Source organism: Heloderma suspectum, chromosome 16 (assembly GCF_057233095.1).
Source record: "Heloderma suspectum isolate Gila_16-S chromosome 16, 16-S_ref, whole genome shotgun sequence".
Taxonomy (NCBI): domain Eukaryota; kingdom Metazoa; phylum Chordata; class Lepidosauria; order Squamata; family Helodermatidae; genus Heloderma; species Heloderma suspectum.
Window position 1 is genome coordinate 15722404 of NC_139473.1, and position 23157 is coordinate 15745560.

A 23157-nucleotide genomic window follows, 5' to 3' on the forward strand; every position below is an offset into this window, starting at 1 on the left:
CACCCATGCACAGCGTCGCGCCCATGCACAGATAAGAAAGGGAAAGCACATGCATGTGCGTTGCACCCATGCATAGAAAGGAAAGGAGAAGAAAAGGAGATACCGCTGCCTCCTTTTTCGACATATGGGGAGGGTAGTTACGCACGTGCGTTGCACCCATGCACAGATAAGAAAGGAAAAGCACATGCATGTGCATAGAACCCATGCACAGAAAGGAAACAAAAAGGAGGCAATGCTGCCTCCTTTTTCGACATATGGGGAGGGTAAGTATGCACATGCATTGCACCCATGCACAGAAACAAAAGGAAAAGAAAAGAAAAGGAGGTAGTGCTGCCTCCTTTTTCGACGTATGGGGAGGGCTAATTATGCACATTGGTCTTGGAATTGTTGTAGATCGCAAGCTGAACATAAGCCAACAATGTGATGTGGCTGCAAAAAAGGCCAATGCTCTTTTGGGCTGCATTAATAGAAGCATAGCTTCCAAATCACATGAAGGATTAGTTCCCCTCCACTCAGCACTGGTTAGGCCTCATCTGGAGTACTGTGTCCAGTTCTGGGCACCGCACTTTAAGAAGGATGCGGACAAGCTGGAGAGGGTTCAGAGGAGGGCAACGAAGATGATCAGGGGACTGGAAACAGAGCCCTACGAGGAGAGACTGAAAGAACTGGGCATGTTGAGCCTGGAGAAGACTGAGGGGAGATATGAAAGTGCTCTTCAAGTTCTTGAAAGGCTGTCACAGAGAGGAAGGCCAGGATCTCTTCTCGATCATCCCAGAATGCAGGACACGGAATAATGGGCTCAAGTTCCTGGAAACCAGATTCCAGCTGAACATCATTGAGCAGGGGGTTGGACTTGATGTTTTGTAAGCCCCTTCCAACCCTATACTATTCTATGATAATGCTGCCTCCTTTTCATTGTATGGGGAGGGCTAATTATGCACATGCATTGCACCCATGCATAAAGTCTCAGATCCAAGGATCAACAGAGAGGGATCTATTAATTTCATGAATCACCTCTAATTAAGGGTGCAATCCTATGCATGTTTAGACAGAAAAAAGTCCCACAACTCCCAGCATTCCCCAGCCGAGGAAGCGTATTCTTGCATATCCTCATCGTTGTTTGGTGCAGCTTTGTTTCTCTCTCTCTCTTTAATCCACCCAGAAGTAATTAAAAAGCAAAGAAAAAAGAACGGACAATGACAACTGGTTTATATGGTTCAAAGCAACTGGCCGATACCATTAAGTGCAACTGCCATTAACTGGAGTAATGAGTTTTTAAAAGGACGTTAAGGGAAGGACTCTTTGAGTCACATGATTGTCTCATATATAAGAACATAAGAGCCCTGCTTGATCAGACCAAGGGTCTATCTAGTCCAGCATTCTGTTCACACAGTGGCCAACCAGCTGTCCATGGGAAACCTACGAGGAGGGCAATGGGTGCAACAGCACCCTCCCACCCATGTTCCCCAGCAACTGGTGTACATAGGCTTACTGCCTCTGATATTGGAGGTATGATGATGATGGCAGATCGATTGCCCACACATTGGGAGTAGGACACATTGGGAGTAGGACACATTGGGAGTAGGACACATTGGGAGTAGGGAGTAGAATGCAGTAGGTAGGACACAATGGTAGGCACAATGGTAGGACACATTGGGAGTAGGACACATTGGGAGTAGGGAGTAGAATGCAGTAGGTCCCAGGTTTAATAACTGGTGTCTCCAGTTCGGAGGATCATAGAATTGTAGGGTTGGAAGGGGCCTATAAGACCATCGAGTCCAACCCCCTGCTCAATGCAGGAGTCCAAGTCAAGGCAGCCAATGATGGGAAAGACCTACCCCTCTCTGCTTGAGGCCCTGAAGAGTTGCTCCTGATTAAAGTAGAGGAGACAATTCAAGTGGGGCCAGCAGCAAAATGTTGCAGTGTCCACACCTTTTAATGCCAGTGCTCCTGTTCAGCCAGCCACACTCTTCTCCAGAAAACTCCATTCCATTCCTCCTCCTCCTCAACTGACAACACTTTTGTGGCTATGGAGCATGCTCAAGTTTCACTGGGCTGTGGGGAGGGGGGGGCACCCCCTTGGTGTTTTGTCTTCTTTTTTTTGTACTTCTACGAATTTCAGGGTTCCCCCAAGTATGCTGATTCCTCCCCCTTGTTTCTCAGTTTTGGGGCTGACATTCATCACCTGAGTTTACCGTTAGAGGCAGTAACTAGGCTAAATGGACAAACAGGCCTGGTACGAGGAGAAGGCTATCAATGGCTACTAGTCCTGATGGTTATGTGCTGCCTCCAGTATCAGAGGCAGTATCCCTATGTACACCAGTTGCTGGGGAACATGGGTGGGTTGGTGCTGCTGCACTCATATCCTGTTTGTGGGTTTCCCGTGGCTCAACAAATTCCAAGAGGGGAAGGCTATCAATGGCTACTAGTCCTGATGGCTACGTGCTACCTCTAGTATCAGAGGTGGTATGTCTATGCACACCGGTTGCTGGGGAACATGGGCAGGAGGGTGCTGTTGCACTCGTGTCCTGCTTGCAGGTTCCTGGTTGACAGCTGGTTGGCCACTGTGTGAACAGAATGCTGGACTGGATGGACCCTGGCTCTGATCCAGCAGGGCTCTTCTTACGTTCTTAAGGCAGCTTCCTATCAGTCAGCTATAAGGTGTTTTCTACATGAGTCTCTGCTCCAATCAGCTTTGCCACTTTGCCCAGTTTCTCTGTCCCATCCAGGCCCACCTGCCATTTACCTGCTGGCCAATGCTTGCTCTTTATCAACCTAGCAGACCTTGTTTTCCATCTCCATCCTTTCCTTTATGTACAAAGCAGTGGTACCCAAATGCCCCTGGATCGTGTTCCGATTGTTGGTCCGTATCCAAGAGATGATGGCTGCAGTTACTTACTTCCTGGCTGAAGTCCTGAGGCTTGTTTAGGAACAGGGTTGGAGTGAAATGGCAAAGAGGTTTTCTTCTATGCTTGCTGCTGCTGCTGCTCTGGTTCTGTGTGACTGAAGGTTAAATTGTATTTATTAAAATAGTTTTCTCCTGTACTTTTTGTCCCAATAACAGGGCTTGCAAGGTGGAAATGTGAGTGGAAAATTTGACAGCCGCTTGCGGGCGGGGGCAGGGGGAGGGTACTGTTAGTGTGAGCAAGGGACAGCACTCTGCCAGGATATGGCCTTTTCTGGGACTGTGGCCCATTTTTTTCAGAATGGAAGGCTGTAGCAAGAGGGTGCTTTGGTGACCCTTAAGAAAATGTGTATAAGGACACTTGTGCATCGCCAAAAAAGGGGAAAGGCATCACCCCCGCCTCAAAAAAAGAGCACCAATTTGCACAAAATGTGCATATGTTAAGATGCAAATTTAGAAATAGTAACTATAAATAGAAATCCAATTCATCTCACCCTAGTGGGGAAGACTGTGACCAGGTAACCTGTGCATCTGCCACTCAGTCTGCTGGCCAGGTGCTGATGGGCACATTCAAGGCCCTTGCCTGCTCTCCCTTCTGATATCCTGAAACCCGAGGTGGCCTGGACACAGCCCTTCAAGCAGAGGATGCCGTTCAAGAGAGGACTCTGCTGTGTTTTATGATGGTCCTTTGTTGTGCTGCCTTGAATCCCACCTGGCGGAAAAGCGCCGTACCAGGCTTTTAAGTAAAACAAATACAGAGATTCTAGGGGTCGCAAAACCTTTGACTGAACTATTTGGATTACGTTGTCCTAACATGCCAATTAATCTGAATACCCTATTTGCCATTGTAGGACATTTAAAAAAAAAAAAATCCCTGTTTATAAATACATCAGTCTTCTGAACTGAGTTAATTCTGTCTTGTGGGGGCACTGAAGCTTTCTCTGAAGGTCTCTAAAACAGTCTGCTGGTCTCAGGAGTCAACCCAGCAGCGGAAAATCTCAATTTGATGAGATATGTATACATTTTACAGGTGGCCATCTTGTTCCTTGGGTTTGCTGGGTTGGGAGCAGTGGCAGAACACCTGCTTTGCATCCAGAGGGGCCCACATCCAACCCTTGGCATCTCCAGTTATAAAGGACCAGTAGGATCGGCAACAAAACTTCAGAGCGTGGAGTGTTTCTGTTTGGGTGCCACCCATCAAACCATATCCTTTCCCAGGATAATTTATTCCAGCCTCCCCCAACCTGGTGCCCTCCAGATGTGTTGGTCTACAACTCCCATAATTCCCAGCTAGCATCTATCTGTAGCCAAAAAAGTCAACGTTCAGTTAAAGCAGCTTTCTCCAACCTGGCACCCCCTAGATGGGCTGGATTACAGCTCCCATCATCCCCTGCCAGCATAGTTGTTGGCCATGCTGGCTGAGGATGATAGGAGTTGTAGTCCAGCCCATCTGGGGGGTGCCATGTTGGAGAGCCTGACTTAAAGCTTAAATTAAGGGCGGGCAGCCTTCCCCAAGCTGGTACCCTGCAGATGTGTTCGACTACAAATCCCATAATTCCCAGCCAGCATGGCAGAGACCGTTCCGTGCTGTTGACAATACAGTGCTTAATTTTGCATCCGTTTAAGCTGTGGTGGGGAGGGGAACCTGTGGCCCTCCAGATGTTGTCAGACAACTCCCATCAGCCCCAGCCAGTGTGGCCAGAGGTCAGGCATGATGGGAGTTGTAGTGCAACACACCTGGAAGACATTGGGTTGGAGAAGGTGGAGGCAGCGAACCTGTGGCCTCCCAGACGTTGTTGGACTGCAACTCCCATCAGCCCCAGCCAGCGTGGCCAGCGGTCAGGCACGATGGGAGTTGTAGCGCAGCACGCCTGGAAGGCATTGGGTTGGAGAAGGTGGAGGCAGCGAACTTCTGGCCTCCCAGATGTTGTTGGACTGCAACTCCCATCAGCCCCAGCCAGCGGTCAGGCACGATGGGAGTTGTAGCGCAGCACGCCTGGAAGGCACTGGGTTGGAGAAGGTGGAGGCAGCGAACCTGTGGCCTCCCAGACGTTGTTGGACTGCAACTCCCATCAGCCCCAGCCAGCGTGGCCAGCGGTCAGGCACGATGGTAGCGGCAGTGAAGGGCACTAGGTTGGGGAAGACCTGCGGCCCCCATTCGCTCGCCGCACTACAACTCCCATCACGCCGCGCCGGCTGGGGCTGATGGGAACCGCAGTCCCCCCGCCTCTGCAGGGGCGGAGGGCCGCCCGCCTCCCTCCCGCGGCTGGAAGCGCCGCGCCGCGCCGCGCCGCCTGGCCAGGCGCACGGACGGGCCTCCGCGCTCGCAGCGCCCGGAGCGCCCGCGGGAGGCAGCCGAGGCGCGCCCCCCCGCCCCGCGCGAGCTGCGGGGGCGGCTCCGGCCGCGCCTCCAGCCCCGCCTTCGCTTCCTCCCCCCGGAAGAGGAGCTGCACACGTGTCCGCCCAAGGAGCCTCCCCACGTGCGTCCCCGCCGCGCCGTCTCCAGCATGGCCGGAGCGCGCGGCAGCGGCCAGTCCGGCCCGGGCGCCCCTTCCGCGGCAGCGGTCGCGCACCCAGGCCGGCTCCTGGGGCAGAACCGGCAGTTTCTGGACTTCTTCTGGGACATCGCCAAGCCCGACCAGGGGGTCCGCCTGGGGGCCACGGAGGGGCTGCTGCGCTACTTGCGGGAGAGCCGGAAGGTGAGCCGAGCGCGCGCCGGCCCGGCTCCGGGCTTTCGGCAGAGCCCGGGCGCACGCGTCCTTCGCGGCGGGGCCTGCGTGCTTCCTTCCTCCCCCACCCTCGATCCGGAGGCCCGGGTGTTGTCGAGGCCGCGAACGCCCTCTGGGCACGCTCAGGGGCACGCTCGCCCCTTGTCGTTTCCGGGGATCCTAAGGATGGAACTGTGGGATGGAAAGCTCGACCCCGAGGCGCGATGGAGGGCTGGAGAATCAGGTCGTGGGGCTGAGAAGGGTGCCCTTGCAAGGAGCTAAGAGCAGGTTGATGGAGCTGGCCTGCTTTGGAGGGTTGTTGTGAGGATTAGGCATATGGCTGCGACTTCTCACCAGCCTGTATGCGCGGAAGCAAGCCTCATTGAATTCACATATATTAATTTATTAATTTATTTATTATTAAATTTATTGATCGCCCATCTGGCTGGTCACCCAGCCACTCTGGGCGATGTACAGCGTACAATAAAACAGTTTAAAACAATAAAATTCTACAGTAAAAACAGTTTCTAAAATACCCTAACCCACCCCAAATGCCTGCCTGAACAACCACGTTTTCAATGCACAACGGAAGCTCATTAAAGAGGGGGCATGGCGGAGTTCCCTAGGGAGGGAGTTCCGCAGAGTGGGGGCCACCACAGAAAAGGCCCTCTCCCTCGTCCCCACCAGTCTAGCTGTCCTGGCTGATGGCACAGAGAGAAGGCCATCCGAGGCCGATCTTGTTAAGCGGCCGGTCTGGTGTTGCTGGCCATTGAGCCTACTTGTGTTTATAGGTTGCGGGGGCAGCATCTCAACTTACAAGGCTTAGAGCTGCCTTCCTGGATCTGGTGCCCTCCGGATGTTTTGGACTACTGCTCCCATCAGCCCCAGCTGGCATGGCCAATGGCCAGGAGTGCTGGGAGTTGTAGTCCAAAACATTTCGAGGGCGCTGGGTTAGAGAGACCCAGATTCAAGGCCTGGCTCAGCCATGGGTGACCTCGATCCAGGCACTACCTCTCAGCTTAACCTCCCTTTGCACTGTTGTTGTGAGGACAGAATGTGGAGAGCCAGTGCGGTGTGGTGGTGAGAGTGTTGGACTGGGAGCTGGGAGATCCGGGTTCTAGTCCCCACGTGGCCATGGAAGCTCACTGGGGCAGTCCCAGACTCTCAGCCCAACCTCCCTGACAGGGTTGTTGTTGCGAGAATAAAATGGAGAGAAGGAGGAGGATTATGTACGCCACCTTGGGTTCCTTGGAAGAAGAAAAAGTGGGATATAAATGCAATAAATAAAACAAATACATAAAATAAATGTGTGGGGAAGAGAACGACACACACTGCCCTGAACCCCTTGGACGGCAGGTGGGATAACAATGCAATAAACAAAGCAAATGATATTAATACACTTCATCTAGCAAGTTCCTAGACCAGCCAGTAGTTTCTCAATAAATGCCCCAAAACAATAAATCCAGGCAAAATGTGAGCAACTAATATACGGATGGGCTGCACATACTTAACTTCAATACTTTTAAGGGTTTTTTTTGCATGTGTGCATTTTTAATTTCTGTTGTTTCTCCTCTGAACGTTGTTAAAGGAAAAACCGTTTCAGTTTAGACATCTGCAGGGGTATAAGGGAGGTAACTCCCCTCCTCACCTGACCGTTTTGATAATTTATTTTAGGACGACGAGCTGCTGAAATACACGTTGAAGCGCCTGGTTGATGGATTGGGAGCGACTCGAGAGGCGGCCCGTCCGGGATTCAGTCTGGCATTGGCTCAGGTCAGTGTTTTGTGGCGGAATATGGCGAATTAAGATGAGTGCTGTTGGATTGTAATTGCTGAGAGGCTGAACTACGAATCAGGGAGTCCCTAGTTCAAATCTCGCCTCTGCCATTAACTCAGTAGGTAGCTTTAGACAAGCTGCCCTGCCTCAGCTTCAGTTTTCCCATCTGCAACATGGGAATAATAGGATTAGTCTGCCTTACAGGCCTGGTCATCGAAACATAGCTTGCAGACAGCTCCATAGATATGGTGACATCCTTAGGATAATGAATATGAAGCACCCTGAACTTTGAAAGCATTCCTAATATTCTGATAATGTTTGAGTCCGTTGCCAATTTTGGCCCTGTTCATATTTATTATTCTTGCAGCGTTATCAGTGTGTGCGCGGCACTTTGCAGAGTATAAGAGGAAAGGTCCCTGCCCCAAGGTGCTTGCAATGGCCTGGGTTGCAGGTAACGCTAACTCATGCTTTATTTAAACCAGAGTTTGTCACCCTGCCCAGAGTGTGTCTAGCAGGCAATCGATGAAACTGCTGTTTATTGTCTTGATCTCTGGGTTGTTTTCCCCCTGCCTTCTGTGCCTGTATTCCAAATACCTTTGTGGTGCTGTTGTATGGCAGGACTTCTCCATGTCAGCTGCCCGGTTACCACTGGTCTGTTCTACACCCGCACGGAAGATTCATTGGCTGTTCCCGCCACTGCTTGTTGCTTGCTGATGAAATGCTCTCTTCCCCCAGCCAAAGCGCTGGGAGACTCCTTTTCAGAGAGCGTTCACCTTTTCTCGCCACAGCAGAGTGCTTGACCTCTGGAGGTTGGGTAGCTGGTGTGAGCACTTTGCAGAAGGGGGAAATGTGTTTTGGGGGTCACCTCCAGAGATCTAGAGTGCAACCCTATGGTCGCTAGACAGCGGCTAGATGGCCATGGGATTTTTCGGTTGGTGGTGGCATGGCTCGTCCCAGGCTCTTCACTCAGAAGAGCAGCGCGGAGCAGGAGGAAAGGGGGCATTCCTGGGGGCAGGGATGCTGGAAGTGTCAGTACGATGCTTCCTATGCGTCTGCCACCCCCTCCGGCTTTGAACTGCTCCGTCTAGCGGCCGGCATTGGATAGGTGGTCACCTCCAAGTTCGTAGGCGGCGGCCTATCCCAGTACGATTGCTCCCCTTCAGTTCTTGACCTCCAAGAAGTGGGGTAGAGATCGCTTGGTGTGAGGCACGCCAATCAGTAGCTAGTCCTTGAAAACAATCCCAGTGCTTTCAGGAGCAGCGCTGAGCCTCAGGTGTGGGAGGGGAGCACATCTGGCTGACTGGTGTTGCCAGACGGACTTCGCCTTGAGTGTTGCTTTGGACAAAGGGAGAGCGAGAGCCTGTGGAAAGGCTGGCTTTCCTTGCCCACCACCTCTGTAGCAAAACAACCCATGAACAACCCACGGTTGGGAGTTCGCACGTCATGCCAACCCGTGGTTTAAACAACCCAGAGTTCACAACCCAACAACAAACCATGGGTTCTCTTTCTGGGCCGTTCGTGGTCAACAAGCCATGGTTAGTGTGGCCGCATTCGCACATCACGACAGCCCGGAATTCAACAACTCATACTATGGGTTAGCATTATGTGTGAACCAGGTCAATGTAAAATTTGACATAGGGGAAACAACAAAAGAAGAGGAGGTAAGTGAAAGTTGGAGTAGACAGCAGGGAACGGGGAAGAAATGTGCAGTTATTTCAGTTACACAGCTTAGGCATGTAAGAATTACAACCTACATTGCGGTAGGGCAGCTTTCCTGATCCTGGTGCCCTTCAGATGTGTTTGACTACAACTCCTATCATCCCCAGACAGTATGACTCTTGTAGGGAGTTAAGGAGGGATGTAACATGATCAAAGCATGAGAACAGAAGAAGCGCCCTGCTGGATCAGACCAAGGCTTCATCTAGTCCAGCATTCTGTTCACACAGTGGCCAACCAGCTGCCCACGGGAAACCCACAACTGCACCCTTGTGCCCATGTTCCCCTGCAACCGGTGTACACAGGCATACTGCCTGTGATACTGGAGGTAGCACATTGCCGTCAGGACTAGTAGCTATTGATAGCCTTCTCCTCCAGGAATTTGTCTAGCCCGCTTTTAAAGTCTTCCAAATTGGTGGACATCACTACGCCTTGTGGAAATGAATTCTATAGTTTGACTCTGCGCTGTGTGACGACGTCCTTCCTTTGATCTGTCCTGAATCTCCCACCCATCAGCTTCATGGGATGAGCCCATTGGGTTCTTGTATTATCAGAGAGGGAGAAAAATGTCTCCCTGTCCACATTCTCCACACCAGGCATCATTTTGCATACCTCTATCATGTCTCTTCTCACTTGCCTTTTTTCCAAGCTAAACCATTCCAGCTGTTGTAGCCCTCCCTCATAGGGGAGATGCTCCAGCCCCTTGATCATTTTAGTTGCTCTCCTCTGCATTTTTTCCAGCTCTACAATATCTTTTTTTAGGTGCGCTGACCAGAACCGTACACAGTATTCCAAGTGTGGTCGCACCATAGATTTGTATAGGGGCAGGATGATCTTGGCAGTTTTATTCTCAATCCCGTTCCTAATTATGCCTAAGCGATGAAGGAAGTGGATAATTATGGCAGCAGAGTGCTGGACAGAGATGAAGGGGTCGAATGAGACCCAGGAAGGCCAGAGAGAAGATTGCAGAAGTCTTGGAAAGAGATGATCAAGGCTTGGACTAGAGTGTCACTGTGCTTTTTTCCAAATTACACAGGTAGATTGAGATTATACTCCTCAAAAGGCTGTCATGTCACTTTCATTGAATATACTTAGGTGTTCCCCCCACCTGCTCTTTTTTCCCCTCCAGGTATTGCAAGTTTCTGAGGAGGTCCCCCTCCTCGCAGTCCTGGAACAGATCAAAGAAAAATACGACCTTGGCAGAGTGAAGAAGGTGAGAGGGGAGCTTTTAGTTTCGCATTCATGGTTGCGATAAACTGGAGGAATTTTAGGTTGGGGTGCAGCTCTGCAGATCATCTGCTCCAAACAGGTGCCCACCATATCCAAACAGTCTCCCCCAATGTATCATTTCTTCTATTAGCAATGTTTGGGATGAGCGCCAATCTCTGTTTCAGGTCCTGGTTAGTAAACTGACATTAAACCACAGTTCCCTGTTTCAGATGCAACAGGAAAGAGTGATTTCAAGAAACCGCAATCAGAGTACTGAAACCAGTGTGTGAGGGGCAGCGTCCAGACCTGTTCAGGGTCGTTACGTCCAAACAGATCCTATATGTTGGTTCAAATGAGCTGATCCTTCTTGGTTTGTGTAAAATGTGTGCTTAATGTATTTGCGTCCGCTGTTGAACGCTGAGGAACTGATTCCTGTAATACATTTTGGATAACACTTTTACTCCTGCATCTCCTATGTTCACTGCTCCAGAGTCTGTTTTAGATGGGGAACGGTATACAAATGTTGTAAATAAATAAATAGATAGTGTGGAATTAGGGATGGCGGAAAATTCTGCCGTGGACTCAAATGGGGCCAGAGTCTTTGGAATCCGGCCTCCAGAATCCGCAGCGGAACGGCACCACTCACCTCCATCTCCCGAGGATCCTCTGCGGACCGGCACTCCTGCTCTGGATCCTCAGCGATACAGCAATGGCGGCCGCCATTACCGTTAAGCTTGGAGAAAGACAGCTGCAAATGGCGTAGTGGACACCATTTGCGGCCGTAAAGTCCTGCGTTTTACGTAAATGGAGCTGTAAATGGCTGCGATTAGGTACAACTCAGGGCTTTATGGCCGTGAGTGGCATCCAATACGCCATTTGCATCTGTGTTTTTTCCCGCGATAGGCTAGCTGTCTTTCTCCCAGCGGCCGCCATTGCTGTATCAGCTGCGGTACGGAGCTCTGCGGAATCCAGTGGACGCGGAGGTGCTCCGGAGGATTCCGGGGGGAGGAATGGATCGCCTCCCTCCCCCACGGAACCCCCCCTGGAACGAAAGGTAAGGGTTCCGTACATTCCTATGTGGAATATCGCTTCCTTTCCAGTGGATGTTGAGTTCTCACGTTCTCAATATTGTTACGGGGCTTTGTGGCCTCCAGCCAGGCTCGCCAGATTATTTCTCCGAGATGGCAGTTACCTGGTGTGTGAAAACTGCAGTTTTATTCTGCAACCAGAAATGAATAGGATACAGGGCTGCTTTCTCTGTTAAGTTGCCGCTCGTGCTCTCCCCAAAAGGATTTGCATGCATGGGCACATGCCTACATACCAACCTACCTTCAGAGTTCAGAACGTCCTCTCTAACGGTTCCCTTGGATTCAGGAACAGCTTCTTTTCAAACATCCTTCCCCAGATGAGGAGGAGGGCTTACCAGGCCAGGAACCAGAAGGGGAGATCCAGGAGACAGATACCCTGCCAGCCTGCCAGTGAACAGCCGGGCCCTCGCATGTGTCTCTGGAGAACGCCTAGTCTGAACAGGAGCAGACCCCTCTCAAAACTCCCCAGGAGAGGTGTTGGCTAAAGAGGCAAACACAGCTGGCTATGATGATGATGATATTTATATCCTGCCTTTTCCCCAATGCTGGGACTCAAAGTACTGAGCAAGCAAGGCCTTCTTGTGAGGAGACCCTTGATTTGTTGCAGCTGGAAGCTGGGTGGTGTCCGAACCTGAAAAGCCTTGCAGGAAGCTGGTCTCTCTGCTGGAAACAAAACCTGTCCCTCGCTTCAGTTCTTGTGTGTGGTTTTCTCCGTGCTTCACGTGAATTCCCTGATTGAATTTCTGCACCTAGGAAAAAGAAACGAAATGCACAGTTACAAGATGGGGGATGCTTGGCTCAACAACACTACAGGCGAGAAGGATCTTGGCATTGTTGTCGATTGCAACCTGAATATGAGCCAGCTGTGCGATGTGGCTGCAAAAAAGGCAAATGCTATTTTGGGCTGCATTAATAGAAGCATAGCTTCCAAATCCCGGGAAGTACTAGTTCCCCTCTACTCAGCACTGGTTAGGCCTCATCTGGAGTATCATGTCCAGTTCTGGGTGCAACAGTTTAAGAGGGGTGCAGACAAGCTGGAGAGGGTTCAGAAGAGGGCAACAGAGATGATCAGGGGACTGGAAACAAAGCCCTACGAGGAGAGACGGAAAGAACTGGGCATGTTTAGCCTTGAGAAGAGAAGACTGAGGGGAGATATGATAGCACTCTTCAAGCCCTTGAAATGTTGTCCCAGAGAGAAAGGCCAGGATCTCTTCTCAAGCATCCCAGAGTGCAGGACATGGAATAATGGGCTCAAGTTCCAGGAAGCCAGATTCCAGCTGGACATCAGGAAAAACATCCTGACTGTTAGAGCAATATGACAATGGAGCCAATGACCTAAGGAGGTGGTGGGCTCTCCCACCCTGGAGGCACTCAAGTCGAGGCTGGACAGCCACCTGTCAGGGATGCTCTGACTTGGATTCCTGCGTTGAGCAGCGGGACCGTCTCGAGGGTTTGATAGGCCCCTTCCAACCCTACTATTCTATGATTCTGTGACTGGACTCAACCTTGCTTTCCCAACTGATCCTTGATTTATTTGGCTGTCGTCACTTCTTGCTTATCTGATCTCAGAACGTTACTAATGGCAATGCTACTGCAAACATCCTAGGGCTGGCCTTCTGGTCCCTCCGGCTTTGAACTTACTCCCCTCTCTGTCTTTTCGGCTGTCTACAACCTGCTCTCTGCAGGCTGGAAGCCCACACTCATCGGCTGCAAGTCCAAGGACAGTTGCAGAGCAGGACAGATCCCTGGAGATGCCCAAGCCATCATCCTTTTTATTTCTGATGTTCAGGCTGCGAGTGTCGTTCCTCGTGTAGCCAGGGCTGACCCACGCATACACAAGAGGGAGGTAATCAACAGGCTTGATGGAATTCCAAGCTTTGCAGAAGTATGAAACATTGTTAGGGGAAATAAAACCCTAAGGGGGGAACCCCAAAAACAGTCCAATGAGAACTCAGTGTGCTCAGTTGTCACGGAATGCTGACTGACTGTTTGGTGGTGGGAAATGCAAAGGGGGAATGAACTGGAGTGACTGAACGGCAGCATCCACACTGCAACACTTTGTTGCAGGCCCTAATTGTATACTCCAATTTTCTGTTACAGTATTTTGAAAGTGAGATGTGCCACATGATCATCAGAGCATGCACATTTTATGGCCTTTGGACTGTCAATTTAGGCGACTAAACTGGGCTGGAGTACTTTCCCCATAATGGCATTTCTATCTGATGTACACTTTGCAAACTAATATACTGATTGGAAGCAGTTTTTCAGATTTCTCTGAATTTTGGGATGCCATTCTCAACTCAAACAAAATGGATTCAGAAATAGGTGCCTAAAATTGGCACCTATTTTAAGGGGAGATGCCTATTTTAAGGGGAAATGCATACCAGAATATGTATTTTAGGGGCAAATATATACGAACGTGCATTGTAGGGGAAATGCATGCAAGTTCAGTGTGAATTATCACATGGTTTTAAAAAACAAAATGTCAGGAAATCGGAGGGAACGGACTTAGGATGAAACACATGCAAAACTGATCCACTGATCTCTACTTAGAGGGTGGGGGGGGGGAACAGGGACACCTTCCAGGCTTAGATATTTCCTGTCGTTTGTGGCTTGACCCAGGCTGAAGTGTAAGAAGCCCCCGGTACAGGATACTGTAGTAACTAATGGTGTTTTCTGTGCCGGTTACATCTTGTTTCAGAAACTCTTCAGAAATGCTCTGTTTGGAAACTTTTTTGGGGTGCTGGCTCTGTTCCAGTCTGGACGCCTTGCAAAGGTAATGCTAAATGTGACTGTTTTTTTTTTTTTTTTTCAGGTCTTCATATCCGCCCCTGCCCCCTAAAATTGAATTCTCTAATCTGCCTAAATTAAGCAAATAAACTGTAATATAGTCTGCTGCATGGAGGGCACTGGAGCTCTCTTTCCCCTGATCACTGGACATCTTGAATCAACCCCCTCACCTTTTTTCAGGTGTTGCGCACATGCTCTCAAACCTATTTTGGTATCCATAAGGACCAGAAACTTGGTTTTATTTTATTTTTATAATTTTGATATATTTTCTTCAAGAAAGCATACAAAGAATAATTAAAACAAAAAACCGACAGTAATTATCCAATATCATTCAACATGATCTTCATTTATCTATTTATATTCTATGTAATATGGCAGTGCAGTCTATAAATTGGTTAGCAGTTCTTAATATTCAAGGTACGCACACGCGTATATGTGTGTGTACATTTTAAAAAATATTGAATTATACATCACCTCTGCAAAAACAGATTTCTGGATGGAGATTACACTGTTCCTTCCAATACCTAACAAGCATTGTCCACTTACCAATCATCAAAGCTGGAATAGAAAGTTTCCTCCCCCTAATGTGCCCATTAATTTATCCATCTCTGCAATCTTGAAAAATTTGGTCAGTTGTTGTTGGAGCCTTCCAGTGGCTGGCTAAATGATTTTAGCCACAACCAGTAGATTCAGAATAAGACACCTTACAGAGATTTGTTTTATCAATATCATTAAGTAAATAATGTAATCCACACTAACAGTGGTCCTTATAATTTGACCTGTTCCATCTCAGACCTGTGCTCAGAGCGGTGAACTAAATCACAGCTATGCCAAAGATGGAAAAAGCCTGCCTCATTTCCATCACTCAAAGCAGTTTGATGGAGAAAGAGGAACTGTAGCTCAGTGTTAGAACACGTGTTTTGCGTGCAGAAGGTTTACACTCCCGCATTTCTAGTTAAAAAGGATCTAGTAGCTGGTGATGGGAAAGTCCTCTACCGGAGACCCTGGGAAGCTGTTACCAGTCAGAGTAAACAATGTTGGAACAGACGGGTAAATAATCTGACCAGGTTTAAAGGAGCTTCCTGTGAGGATGTTTTGATCAATCTGGCAGTAGTCTTAGTAGGTGCTATACTGAGCCTCTTGCAATCTGTAACGGAGCAATCCTATGGGGGTAGGCAGTCAGGGGAAAGGGTGGGGGCCCTCAGGAAGGAGACCATATGGGAAATCCCAGACTGGGATCCCAACTGATCATGGGAGGTTCAACATGCCTTACAGGTGGTTGTCAGCATTACAACAACTAGATAACACACGCAGAGTACTTTCTACTCTTGAAAGCAATATATAAATGTCATGTTTTCTTGTTTTTGTCCGGGTTGGTTTGATTTAAATCGAACTGATTGAAATTCCGATTGAAAAATCACAATTGAAATCAGTTCTCTGAAGGACTCAATTTTAATGATGTCACTCACAGTTTAAATCACTAATGAGGGAGAGTCTATGTACTCATCATGTTTAGCAGAAGTTATTAGTATTAGAAGTTATTATTGTTTGATACTATTTATATAAAATAATTAGCATCACTGATGCAATGAATATGGACTTGAGCACGCTCCGGGAGAGAGCACAGGACAGGAAGGCCTGGCGTGCTATGGTCCATGGGGTCACGAAGAGTCGGACACAACTGAACGACTGAACAACAACAACAATATAAAATAATAGTAAATAATAATAAATAACATAAATAAAATAATGTAAAGTAAAGTAAAATAATATAATATAATATATAATATAATAATATTTATTGTCTAATATTATTGCAAGTTATTATTAGAAGTTATTATTGTTTAATAGCACCATAATACATATTCAGAGATGTAGGTTTCATTAGAAAGTAGGTACACAGCGCAGGATGCATGTAGCGGAAGTTTCCTCAGGAGTCAGGGCTGCATGAATACATTCTGTTCACTTTTGGTTTCACTTTCTATTCCCCTCCCCTATCCCTTGCATTTATATCCAGACTTCACCTCCTTGTTCAGATCCACTCCATCTCCGCAAATTCTCTATTCATTGACCCTCTCTGTCTTTGCACGTAGAGAGAGGCGAGGCCTTGAGAGGGGGAGAGAGAGAGAAAGCAGGAAAGCACCTGCATTTCTCTCCCATCGCCATAAACTGCTGTTAACATATTCATAGAATATAATTAGAAGTTGTATAATTAGCATTCAAGATGATATCTTTGATCTAGGCTCTTTTTTTTTTTACCAAGTGTTTTAAGAACATTTCAAAATCTGATTTAAATTAAAAAAAAAATCCAATTTAAATTAAAAACCCCTATTTTTTAATTTTAAAAAACTGTTGATTTTCATCAGCCTTGGTTTTTATTGAATATGATATTCAATAAAATATCTTTTCTGCATGAAAAGCAGGTGCTGTGCCACTGAGCTGAGGGGCCAAGTCAACTACTGGTATACTGGCTCTGTCCAGCTAACCCAGTACTGTCTACTCAGATTGGCGGTGGTTTTCCAAGGCGCTTTTCCTCTGAGCTGTGTGGCCCCTACCCGTATTTGTAGCCTCATTCTCTCTCTTGGACTTCTTAGGACTCAAAGGCTCTCCTTGAGTGTGTCCAGCTTCTTCAGAGCCTTTCAGAGCACCATGCCCACCTGAAGGATCTCCCTAGGAGGACATTGGCTGACATTGTCTCCGAGGTAGGCAGATGTTGGGGTAATTGCAAAAAGGGAGCCTCTTCAAAATGGATTTCATTTTGCAGCTTGGCCTGTTCAAATGGCAGAAGGTGGAGAACCATCAAGAGTATCTGCCTGTAACTGTTCCCGCTATTTCCGATGTTCAGAAGAGCGTGCCGATCCTTTTGTAATCAAATTGACAACACTCATACGGGTGAAGAAGGAAGGGTAGACTTGAGTGGAGGGAACCCTGATGTTTTTAAAAGAAAACCAGTGTGCAGTTCAGAACTAGAGAGTTGTTCACTTTGTCTTGCTGTTCTTAGATTCCAGAAACCGTGTTCGAAGAAGTCCTGTTCGGAATCTTGGAAGATGACCTCACCTCGGCCTTCAGCACTCCAGGGCAGCTGTACCTCTTGCTGGTGGGGATCCAGAGGTTCCCCAGAGTTCTCCGGCCAGAAAGACTGAAGGCCCTCTTGGGTTCGGCTGCTGTCGTCACGGCAGAAAACATTCCCAGGTAGGTTGACTAGGAACGGATGCGAAAAGCTATCGCGATGATGCAAGGAAAGGGAGGACTCTGGAACATTCAGGACAGATAAAAGGAAGTACTTTTTCACACAGCGCATAGTCACACTACGGAATTTGCTACCACAAGACGTGGTGATGGCCACCAGTTTGGATGGCTTTAAATCCTGGAGGAGGAGGCTATCACTGGGTACTAGTCCTATGCTACCTCCAATATCCGAGGCAGTAAGCCTATGTACACCGATTGCTGGGGAACATGGGTGGGAGGGTGCTGTTGCACCCATTGTCCTCCTTGTAGGTTTCCCATGGACAGCTGGTTGGCTGTGTGAACAGAATGCTCACCTTTGGTCTGATCCAGCAGGGCTCTTCTTAGGTTCTTACGATGCTTCAAAGGCTGTGCTTTTTCTACATGGAAAATACTATGACACTATGAGAGCCGGCGTGGTGTAGTGGCTAGAGTTTTGGACAGGGACTTGGGAGACCCGGGTTCTAGTCCCCGCTCACTCGGCCATGAAGCTCACTGGGTGACTTCAGGCTAGCCACTGACTCAGCCTAACCTACCTCACAGGGTTGTTGTGAGGATAAAATGGGGAGGAGGCGGATCATATGAGCCACCTTGGGGACCTTGGAGGAAATGCGGGATTTAAATGTAACAAATAAATAATAGATAGTTCGCAATTAAGAAAAAAGGGGTAAAATGCAGGAACATTTGTGCATTCCTGGTCACTGCACAACGGGTTAAAAAGCAAACTCTCTCGGCATGACAAAATGACAGCTCAGACTTCAATCTAGATAAGACAGCAAAGTAGCTGGTCAAAAGAGTGCTAATGGGGGGGGGGGGTTCCACCCTGGATCTTTGCAATAAGGGCTTGATTTGTGCCAGATTTCTCATGCTCTCGAAGAAGGAAATCTTCACAAGTTCTACATATGTGGCCATATTACAGTAGCTTTCCTCGGCACTGGATGCATTGGGCTACAACTACCATTATCCCTGGCTCACATGCCATGTTGGCTAGGGATGATGGGAGCTATAGTAGAGACATCTGGGGGACACCTGGCTGGGAAGACTTGTACGACAGGATTCCCCACTGTGCATGCTTCTGAAATCTACAGATTTTGCCCCCTCTGCTGGAATGATTTGTGGGTTTCTTCACAGGAATCCGTCCATGGGATTCCACCCAAGCAAAAACATTGCATTGGCGTGTCTGGCTAATTGTCAGTGCACATGACTTGCATGCAGAGATCTGTTTCAGTCCGTGGCAAAAAGGGTTAGTTACTATTGTGTAAGCAGCCTCTGGCCATGAGCGGCAAGCTTCCCTTCCGGTTCGCTCTGACCCTTCTAGCCAGCCCCCAACCCGTTTGAACACGGCCTGGTTTGGAGGGCAGGTGCAAGTGTGATGGCAGACTAAAGTTTATTCTGAACAGGAAGTCAGTAAGTGAACTGGAGCGCATGGGGAGAGGAGGGAGCACGATCCAAGACATTGTTTGCCTGCTTGGTGTGAACTTGTGTAGAGATGTGAAGGCCCGGGGAAAACATGGTTTTTTTCCCGAAAAACTGAACAGCTTTGGATTACGAAATATTTTCTTTTAGAATCTAAGACAAAGTATTTCTCAACTGTTACCCAGCCTTTACTCCCCACAAAATGATTTCTAAAAACTATGTAATAGCAACACTTTTATAGAAAGACTAGAGATGTGAAATGACTGGAAATAATGAAGGCATGGGGGAAACATTTGTTTAATCTTCTCTGTGAGATTCCCAGCATAGTTAGTTCTTTCTTTATTAAAATTTTTGATCTAAAGTTTATTTTACTGATAGATATTTATGCTCAGTTTCCCAACATGTGAGCGGAGTCACCATTGTGCGTTCTTGATGGTAAATGTGCATTCTTGACAGCTTGGGTTTTGTTCTATAGAGTCCTGACTTTCTGATGCTGTAGTGGTCATTTAACATAGCTCTAATCTATTCACACAATAATTACACATTTACTGAGTTTACTTTTAAAAGTTTTAAAGTATAATGATAATTTTATGAGCGAACGAAGTCATACATACAATAACTTTAGGAACAGAAAAGCTTCTTTATGTTCCTACAGTATCCCTCCCCAACTTGGTGCCCTCTGGATGTTTTGGACTTCAGTGCCCAGCATTCCTGACCATTGGCCATGCTGCCTGTGGCTGATGGGAGCTGAAGTCCACAATATCTGGAGGACATCAGGTTGGGGAAGGCTGTCTTAAAGCAACAAAGTGACTTTAGATCTGTTAAGAGCGCTAAAAAATAAGTATTGCATATTTTCCCGAAATTTCCAATTTTTCCGAAGAAAAATGGGGGTGGGGGTGGGGTTTCCCACGGCCTCAAAATTTCCAGAAATTTTACATCTCTACCCTTGTGTGAGTCTACTGGGTAGGAGGGGCCTACTGATGGGGAGGGGCTATAGCTCAGTGGTAAAGCCCCTGTTTTGCATGCAGGAGGTTCCCAGATTCAATCCCCAGTATCTTCAGGTAGGGCTGGGAAAGAATCCTGCCTGAACTATTAACCAGTGCCAGTTAGTGTAGCCAAGCTGAGCAAGATGGACTGATGCTCTAATTCAGGGTACCTTCCAGTGTGGTGTAGCGGTGAGAGTGTTGGACTGGAGGCCGGGAGATCCGGGTTCTAGTCCCCACTCGGCCATGGAAGCTCACTGGGCGACTTTGGGCCAGTCGCAGACTCTCAGCCCAGCCTACCTGACAGGGTTGTTGTTGTGAGGATAAAATGAAGGAGGAGGAGGATTATGTATGCCGCCTTGGGTTTCCTTAAGGAGGAAAAAAGGCAGGATATAAATTTGATAGATAGATAGACAGACAGACAGACAGATACCTTCCAGTCAGCGGAGACTGGGGGCTGCGATGTCAGTGGGGCGGTGAATCCTCTCTGAGTTTTAGTCAGAACTTGTCAGAATTCTGAAGGAGCTCTCCAACATAGGAGATCCTTGGAAAGCTCCTTTAGCGTTCTGACTGGTTCTGGCTGCAACCCGGAGCGGATTCCCCGCCCCACTGACATCGCAGCCCCCAGTCTCCGCTGCTTCCAGTATTACTATTTTTCTTGGTTGGGAGCCTTCGTTTTTCTTTCTAGAGCCGACGGAGGCAGGACTTGCCTTTTAAGAAAGCCGTCAATGTAGTTTTTTGTTTTGCTGTCCTCTGTAGGCTGGTGGAGGTTTTGAAAATGGCAGCCAAGTCTGAGAAGAAGGACAGGACTCTCCCGACGGTTGGGCTCGACTTGATGAAAGTTGCCCTGAAGGAAGGCACCTTTGAGCTGTTCTGGGAAGAAGCTGTAGAGAAGGGGTTACTTAAAGATAACGTCGGACCCTGCAGGTTTGTGGGGGACTTTCTCGTTTGTCTGTCTGTGTGTGTCTCTGAAATTATCTGTCTTTCTCTCCCTTTTGGATGTTTCTTTATCCCTGTTTTTCAACTGCATTTTGGAGGGCCCTGAGGTTCCTCGTAGGTTTAGCAGGGTCTTGCGCTTACAAAATCAGTAATGGTGGACCAGCTTCCATGAGAACTGGAATTTGCCCCACGCTTGTATTTGTTTGTTGTGTTCTGGCTTCTTTCTTACCCCTATGTCTTGTTCTCCCTTAGTTATATGTGCTTTCGGTTGCTGGGCAGTGTTCTCCCGCTCCTGTCTCTTAGCCAGCTGAAGATGGTTCTCCGAGGGGAAGTTATGCGTCAGTATGGGATCCATGTTGTGTCCAGTAAGGTAGGTGAATCCAAGACCTGCGGGGTATTTAAAATAAAATGGAAAGCTGCCTTATACTGGGCAGTATCCAACGGTGTCATTCTGCAAACTCAAATAGTGGGAACGGAGCTCCGCTTAACCTTTCCATTGCTCAAGTGGTTGCCCATTACGCTCGCCCCACCGGCTGTGCAAGCGGCTGTACCACCGAGTTACGTAAGAGTTAAGTGCAATCGGTTGCACAGCTGGTTGTGCAGGCATAATGCACACCCGCTTGTGCAACCATGCTTGTGCAAACGTAACTTTAGTTGGATTCTCCGCTGAATCTACACATAGCGGTTATACCGTTATCATACCGTTCGTTTATGTATTTTATGTATTTATTTATTTCATTTCTATACCGCCCAATAGCCGAAGCTCTCTGGGCGGTTCACAAAAATTAAAACCGAACGGCACACAATAAAAGAATTTAAAATATATGGAACATTAAAACCACAGTATAACAATACCTCGGATGGCCTTCTCTCTGTCCCATCAGCCAGGACAGCTAGACTGGTGGGGACGAGGGGAAGGGCCTTTTCTGTGGTGGCCCCCACTCTGTGGAACTCCCTCCCTAGGGAACTCCGCCATGCCCCCTCTTTAATGAGCTTCCGTCGTGCATTAAAAAAGTGGTTGTTCAGGCAGGCATTTGGGGTGGGTTAGGGTATTTTAGATAATGTTTTTATTGTAGAATTTTATTGTTTTAAACTGTTTTATTGTACGCTGTACATCGCCCAGAGTGGCTGGGTGACCGGCCAGATGGGCGATCAATAAATTTAATAATAAATAAATAAATAAATAAAATAACAATACAACCACAATAAAACCTAGCAGCAGTGCAGGAATTTAAAATACAGATTTAAAACAGCAAAGCTAAAAGTCTAGAAAGCTACCGTTATCATAACTACTGGTACACATGATACCAGTGGGCACCAATAGTTACGATAACGGTATGGTAACGGTATAACCACAATGTGTAGATTCAGCTCTCCTGTTGCGCATAGTTCGGAACCTAGTTTCCACTAGTGCAACATCGTTTGTGTGAACAGAATGTCATAGTTGGATGCCGTCCAGATTCAGCCCTCCTAGCTCCATATTGTCTACCAGCCCATGCTCTTGGACTGCAACTTCCATCATCCCCAGCCACCGTGGCCAATGGACAGGGATTTTTAAAAACTTCTTTTATTGTTACGAAAAGCGTAATACAATTACAAAAACAAAAATAGTAAATGCGCTGTGCAATCTTCATTTAGTTATCACGTCCAGATGCTCACAGCAGAAACAGGCATATCTTGTTGTAAATCCAGTTGAGATGATTGTTGAACAAAACTCCACCATGTGGCATAAAATGTGAACGGTTCTGTCTTTCCTTGAATCTGAAATAAATCATGAGTTATTTTTTCTGATATTGCCACGGACCATTTATTCCAATGCCATGCAGGTAAGTTCACGTCCAGTTTTTTCCGCTGCGGTGTGATTGTCTGGCGAGCGGCAGTTAACACGAAAGATGGAAAATCTCTACATTTAATACTTCCGTTAGATCCTTTATATAATGAGAATAAAATAAGTTCTGGTTCATGTATGATCATCTCTCTGGTAACATGTTTTTATTTTTTTATTTCTATACCGCCCAACAGCCGAAGCTTTCTGGGCGGTTCACAAAAATTAAAACCAAAAAGCCCAGGGTAAAACAGTATAAAATATAAAAAACATTAAACCCACAGTAGAACAATACAAGCAGAATAAAACCTAGCAGCAAGGCAGGGATTTAAAATACAGATTTAAAACAGCAAAGCTAAAAGTCTAAAGAGCTAAAATGCTAAAATGCCTGGGAAAATAAAAAGGTCTTCACCTGGCACCAGAAGGAATACAATGTAGGTGCCAGGCGAACCTCTCTAGGGAGCTCATTCCACAGCCAGGGTGCCACAGCAGAAAAGGCCCTCCTCCTAGTAGCCACCTGCTTCGCTTCCTTTGGCTGGGGCTCCCGGAGGAGGGCCGCTGAAGATGATCTTAAGGT

General features: G+C 47.7%; 1 protein-coding gene across 4 annotated transcripts in view; it reads left to right on the forward strand.

Moving 5' to 3' along the window:
• Window positions 1-5170: 5170 nt before the first annotated feature.
• MYBBP1A (MYB binding protein 1a) overlaps window positions 5171-23157 on the forward strand; it is an 84743-nt gene continuing 66756 nt past the window's right edge. For 3 of the 4 annotated variants that reach the window (XM_084823092.1, XM_084823095.1, XM_084823094.1), the window contains exons 1-8: window positions 5338-5604; window positions 7288-7386; window positions 10235-10318; window positions 14104-14178; window positions 16787-16894; window positions 17194-17384; window positions 20576-20743; window positions 21008-21125. In XM_084823092.1, the coding sequence (XP_084679218.1) occupies window positions 5413-5604; window positions 7288-7386; window positions 10235-10318; window positions 14104-14178; window positions 16787-16894; window positions 17194-17384; window positions 20576-20743; window positions 21008-21125 (1035 nt within the window). In that variant the 5' untranslated portion in view covers window positions 5338-5412. Of the gene's footprint in view, window positions 5605-7287; window positions 7387-10234; window positions 10319-14103; window positions 14179-16786; window positions 16895-17193; window positions 17385-20575; window positions 20744-21007; window positions 21126-23157 lie in introns of all 4 variants that reach the window. The other variant, XM_084823093.1, reaches the window with a different exon arrangement.